At 74.6% G+C, this 6,034-nt stretch overlaps 1 protein-coding gene across 1 annotated transcript; it reads left to right on the top strand.

Annotated features, from left to right (window-relative positions):
- Positions 1-1,942: 1,942 nt before the first annotated feature.
- Positions 1,943-5,629, top strand: H696_05471 (hypothetical protein; the record flags this gene model as incomplete). Its single annotated transcript, XM_009499297.1, has 2 exons — positions 1,943-4,111; positions 4,309-5,629. 2 exons carry the CDS (start codon positions 1,943-1,945, stop codon positions 5,575-5,577), a joined length of 3,438 nt encoding a protein of 1,145 aa, XP_009497572.1. The 3' UTR covers positions 5,578-5,629.
- Between the last annotated feature and the right edge of the window lie 405 nt (positions 5,630-6,034).

Genomic DNA, 6,034 nt, shown 5'->3' with positions numbered 1-6,034 from the left:
CCCGGGCGCCCGCCAGTGATAAAGGGACACCCCCGCCATGTGGTCTGGCCCGGGACCCGGCCGCCACGAGTTGGTAATCGGCTCCGGTTGGGGCGGGGCCGAGGGCCGGCCGGCCGGACACGCCGTCCCCTCCGCCGCCCGGGCAGAAGGGCCTCACGACGCAACCGGGCCCGGTGGCCGAGCGGCGTAACAGCCGGCCGGCTCCGATTCCCGGCGCCGGCCGATTGGCGGGGCCCGGGCGAAGCCAGCCCCGCCGGGCCCCCGGCCCCCGGGGGCAGAGAGAGAGGGAGAGAGAAGGCAGCCGGGCAGGGCGCTTCGGCGCAAGATGCTTCCCCCGGCTTTCCCGGGAGGAAGGCGAATATTGTTTTCTTTTCCCCTCCGGGCCGAGCTCCCGTTCACACCCGGCCGCCGGGCCTTTGGCGCGACGGCCTTCTTCCGGTCCGTGTTTCCCTCCCCGGCTGGTTGGCCTGGCCCCCCCCCCGTTCCTGGCCGCCGGAGGGGGCCCGCCTGTGGCCTCGCTTTGGCGGGCCGCGCGCGCGCGCCCAGCCGGCCAGGTTATCATATAACGTGGGCCCGGACCGGGGTGTGCATTATTATGTGCCCTTTTTCCGTGGCTTTACGCCCCCAACGCCGGCGGGCACCTCCTCCCCCCCCCGCCCCCCGGTGGCTGGCCCCCTCCGGCAGCCAGCCCGCCAACGACGGAACCAAGGGCCGAGCAGGCAGGGGCGACGCCCCGGGGCCGGCCGGGCGAGACGCGCCCGCCCTCACGGTGGGGCGAGGGGCGGGAGCGAATATTTCCGACGTCCGGCTGTCCCCCCGGTGTCGGCGACGGCGGCGACGGCAGCAGCGACTCGGGCACTGCGCGCGGTGGCGGCCCGCAGCGTGGCCTGCGCCGACGCGGACGCGCGCGCGCGGGATATTAAGCCGCGGCGGGGGCCCGGGCGCCCTCCGTTCCTCGCCTGCCCTCCCCCCCGCCCCCCCGTGGCGTGTGGCACCCGCAGCGAGCCGAGCTCCCCGGAGCGCCGGCGCGCCCCCCGGCCGCCGCATACACTGAAACTGCTCCGAGACCTGAGGTGTCGCACGCGCCCCGCCGGGGCCTGGCCCGGCCAGTTCCCCCCTCCGCGCCCCGGCTTCCAGGCCGTAACCCGGTCCGGCTCGGGGGGCGCTGGCGGCTCCCCGCCGCCGGGAGGGAGCCCAGGCAGCGCACGCTTGCGCCGCCAGATCGGCGCCGCCCCCCCCCCCCCCCGGGGCACGGCCCTCCCTCGGGTGGCGGCATGCACCTGTGCTCGATGAAATGCGGAGAGATCTGGCCGGCCGCCGCGCGGCACCCCGCGTTCGCGACCCCGGCCGGCCGCAGGATCTCCCCGGTGGGATCTCGTCCCCCCCCGGGCCGGGGGGGGGGTGGTCGCGGGCCGCAGCCGAAGGTCCCGGCCGCGCGCGTGCGCAGGCCCCAGGAGGGCCAGCGGTGCGGTGGGACACCCACACACGCACACCCACCCACACATACATGCACACACACGCGCCCTTGCACACATCCACGCGATCCCGCCCCGTTTTTTTGACGGCCTGCCTCTGGGGTGTCCGGCCAGCCAGCCGGGTTGTTGCCATACCGCCCCCGGCCTGCTCTGGCCCCCCCCCCTCCCCCCCGACCCTTTCCCCCCCTTTCTTCTGCTCCCTTTTGTCCCCGCCCCTTCCCCCTTCCTCCCGCCCAGAGCCCGGTGCCGGACGGCCCCCTCCCCTCGTCCCCCTCTCCCCTCCCCTCTCTTCCCTTCGTCTCTTTCCCTCGCGCTCTCTCTCTCTCTCTCTGTGTGTACGGGGGTCTTCTTGTGCACAGTCGCGTGGCGTCGGCACACTTGGTGTTTGCCTCCTCGCGCCCCCCGGCCGCCGTTGCTGCCTCCCTCTCTTTCTCTCCCTCCCTCCTCCCTCTCCTCCCTGCGGTTTCATGTCGTCGCAGGGCCCTCCCCCTCCGCCGGAGAGGGCCCCATCGGCCTTCGCCGACAGCCTCCATCTTGCCTCCTCGCAGCAGCACGCGCAATTGATGCAGCACGCGCAATTGATGCAGCACGCCCAAGCGGTGCAGCACGCCCAAGCGGTGCAGCACGCCCAAGCGGTGCAGCACGCCCAAGCGGTGCAGCACGCCCAAGCGGTGCAGCACGCCCAGCATGCCCTGCACGGGCAGTACCACCACTTCCCGCCGCAGCATCAGCCCCCGCAGCAGTATGCCCCCCGGGCGCCGTACTCGCACCCCGGGCCCGAGGAGCTGGTGCCGGCTCGGGGACCGCAGCCCCCCGGCCATCAGCCGGCCCCGCCCACCGAGCGCCAGCACCTGGACCCCCAGCGCGGGGGCCACCACCCCCCGGCCGGGGAGCCGGGCCCGGTCCGGGGGCCCGGCGGGGCCCTCCTCTCACCGGCCGAGATCCTCGGCTTCCACGGCCAAGATACATACTACTGGACTGCGCACTCGGCCATTTCCTTCCGGCCGGCCCCCTCCTCCACCACGCCCGGGCCCAAGCACAGCCCGATCTCCTTCTTCGGCAACTCCGGCAGCGGGTCCGACCAGTCCCCGGCCTCGGACTCGGAGGACGCCGAGGCGGATGACCGCCACCACCCGGTCGCCAGCCGGCTGCCAGTGGTATACCACTCGCACCGGCCCGGGACCGGGGGCGCCGCACTCCCGGCGCCCGGGCCGCCAGCCGACCGTCCTCGCCCAGCCGCAGCCCATGACGCCCTGGCGCACCGGCACCCGGACTACTTGCCGGCGGCCGGCCCCCCCCGGGCAGTGGCCACGGCCCCCGGGCCGGGCGAATGGCCGGCCTCCCTGGCCACCGCCACCACGATGCCGGGGACCGTGGCCGGGTCGGCACCGGTCCCGATGTCGGCCTCCGGCCCGGGCCCGGCCGCGAGTCTCGCCTCGGCAGCCTTCCCCCAGCGGACCCTGCCGTCACAGCATCATGTCCATGCCCCGGCCGGGGGCGCCCTGGCGGCGACTGCCGGCGTTTCCTCCTTCGCCTATGACGTGGGCGCTGTTCCGCCAGCCGCCGGGGCCGCCTGGCCCGGGGGGCTCCTCTCCTCGCACTCGCGCTCCGGCTCTTCGCCATCTCCCGGGCCCTCGAGCGGCCGGGCCGACAGCGACCCGCCCAAGGCCGGCGGCCCGGCGCCGGCCCCGCCCACTGGGCTCCCCTCGCCGCGGTCCTTCGGCGACAGGTCATCCTGCCCGGGCCCGGCGGCCACCATGACGGCCTTCCCCCGGCCGTCGGCCCCCGCTGGCCGGGCCCCGGCGCCGGCCATGCCGGCATACCACCTGCCACGCCCCCTGGGCCCGGGCGATCACCCGCATGCCAGCTCGGAGCATCGACTCCTGATGACGGCCATGTCGCCGGTGTCGCCGGACTCCATGGCTCCCCGCCGCTACTCCCCCTCGACAATGGTGGCCACGGCGGGGCCGGTGGCAGCGCTCCCCGTGGCGACCGAGGTCTCGCCCCTTCCGCTGGGGGCCACCCAGCCCCGGCCGCCGGGGCCCGGGCTCCTGCCCCCCCCGGGCGTCCATCCCGCCTGGCATGATGAGGCCCTGGGCGCCGCGCTGCCGCCGCATCATGGGCACCACCATCCCCCCCGGGGGGCGGCCCATCGCGCGGAAAAGCCCGGCGATCTTGCAAGCGCAACACCCCCCCTCTATCCTCATGGCCAGCACCAGCAGTATCCGCACTATACCATTCACCGGGGGATAGCTGCGAGCGCATCCGCCGCCTCGCCGCCGGTGCCTCTCTTGCAGACGGTATCCCCCCCGCTGTCGACCCCGTCCGAGTCCTTCCCCAGTCCGCACCATCCGGCACCCGGGGCCAATGTCCATGCCGGGCCCGCCCCGCGCATGGGCCCGCCAGCCATGGCCGGCCCGCGCTCATGTCCCGGGGGGATATCCTCCGGCTTCGGACTGGTCGACGGCGGCCCCGGACCCCCGGCCGCCACGGCGCCGGTGTCCTCCTCCTCCTCCTCCTCCTCCTCCTTTTCTTCCTCTTCCTCCTCCTCCTCCTCCTCCCCCGCGGCGCCCTCTCCCCTTATGTTCCATGCTCCGACTGCCTACCGTCCTGGGGCCACCTCCCTGCCGGGCACCGTACGTCCAAACCCACGGCCACCCGCATCCACGCCCATGGACCGTGCTTCCCTCCTTGGCCACTTGCTCTCCGGATTGCGGGCATACTCGGCCCTTCTCCCCCTCGCCCGCCTTCCTTCATGCCGGCCGCTCGCTAACCGCATTTGCTTGTGCCCTTCCCCTCCCTGTCCCCCTCCCCCCCCCTCCCCGCCTTCCAGGCGGCGGCCAGCCCTTATCAGCACCTGTCGAGCCCGTATGGCATCGGAGCGCCCGTCTCATCGCCCTTGCAAGCGCCGGGACATGCCGGCCACCACCTCCCCCCGCCATCATATCACCACCCTCAGTCCAGCCGGCCGATGCCCCACACGCCCATCTCGCTCTTTGGGATGACTCCCTCGCCGATGGCGCCGGGCCCCTCGCCGGCCGCGCCATCCCCCCGGTGGCCCGGGCCCGGGCCCGCCGGTGGCGGCCCTCTTGAACACTCGGCCCACCAGCACCCCCCCTCGGTCAGCCCCGGGGCCGGGTCCTGGCCCTCGTCGGCCTCCCTGCCGCCGGGGCCGCCTGCGCCCCAGCCACTCCCCCAGCAGCGGCTGCCGCCTCCCCGGGCCCGGCCGTGCCAGTTCGGGCCGGGATCCGTCGAGTCGGACCCCTCGCCGGCTGCGGGCCCCTCGCCGGCCGTCGCGACCATCGCCGGGTGCCAGTCCCCCGGCCGGTCGGCCCTCATTCGCCAGCGCCACGAGGGCCACGAAGAGGAGCCGGCGGCACACCACCAGCCGCACCGGCGGCAGACGTCCGCCACACCACCCGGGCCCAGGCCGGCCAAGCGCGCGCGCCAGGCCACCGGCCGATCGCTGGCCACACCGGACCCCGGAACCGCCGGCGGGCCCTCTTCCTCGGAGACGACCACCCCCCAGGCAGGGTCGAACCCCGGCACGCCGGCCAAGGCCGGCGGCGCCGGCGGGCCGGCTCTCCTGTCGCCGGAGCTCTTCCGCAGCTCGGCGGTCATCGTCCACAGCTTCACATTCCCCCCGGCCCCAGGCGCCGGCGCCGGCCCCGGTCCCCTCCCCCCCGGGCAGCACCCTCCGCCGCACCGGGAGCCGCCGCCATCGACGCACGCTGCCCCGCTGGAGGGGGTCCTCCTGCTGGAGCCCATGCGCCTGCTGAATATCCAGTCGTACTCCAGCTTGACGCAGCGCTTCCCCGGGGTGTCGCGCGCGCGCGTCGCCCTCGACACCCGGCGCATCGGGCAGTTGAACAATTATCGGAAGATCTCCCGCGACAATGGCGTGGTCAGCCTCAAGCGCCCGGTGTACTTGGTGCCGGAGCGCAGCGTGCCGGCCATGCTGGCCGAGGCCGGCTGGAGCGGCATCGTCTACCTCAAGCAGATCCGCCTCGACCACGAGGGGGCCATCATCTCCGAGAGCCTGGCCAGCGTGAGCGTGGATGCCGCCGGCGCCGGTGGGAGGGTGCCGCCGGCCGGGGTCTGAGCGCGCCACGCCGGGGCGCGTGGCGAGCGCCTCCCCCCCCCCCCCTGGTACCATCTCTCCCTTTCTTCTGTCCCGCTGCTCCGAGAAGAGCGGGCGAGGGGGGGGGGAACGCAGGAGCCGCGGAGAAGCACGCGACGGCCCGCACAAAAAAAACAAACAATACACCTCCTTGTACTTTTGCATCGCCCACGCACCGCCTGCTCGCCATGCTCCCTTCCTTTCTGGGCTCTTTCTTTCCGGCCCATTTTTCCGTGTCCCTCCCCGGTCCCACACAGTCGGGCGCCCGGGCGTGGGGGCGTGACGCGGGAGCGCCGCACGTGTCATGTGCGTTGGCAATGGTGCATGACCGTGGGCGCATGAATGCGCCAAAGGGGCGCGGCTGTTTCAGTTCGTGCCAGGGGCAGGCGCGCGCGCGCGCGCCCTCGGTCGGGGAGACCCCCGTACGCCGGCCGGCGCG

The sequence above is a fragment of the Fonticula alba genome (assembly GCF_000388065.1).
Source record: "Fonticula alba strain ATCC 38817 unplaced genomic scaffold supercont2.11, whole genome shotgun sequence".
NCBI lineage: Eukaryota > Rotosphaerida > Fonticulaceae > Fonticula > Fonticula alba.
Note: the sequence above shows the minus strand (reverse complement) of the source record. Positions and strands in the feature narration are given on the sequence as shown.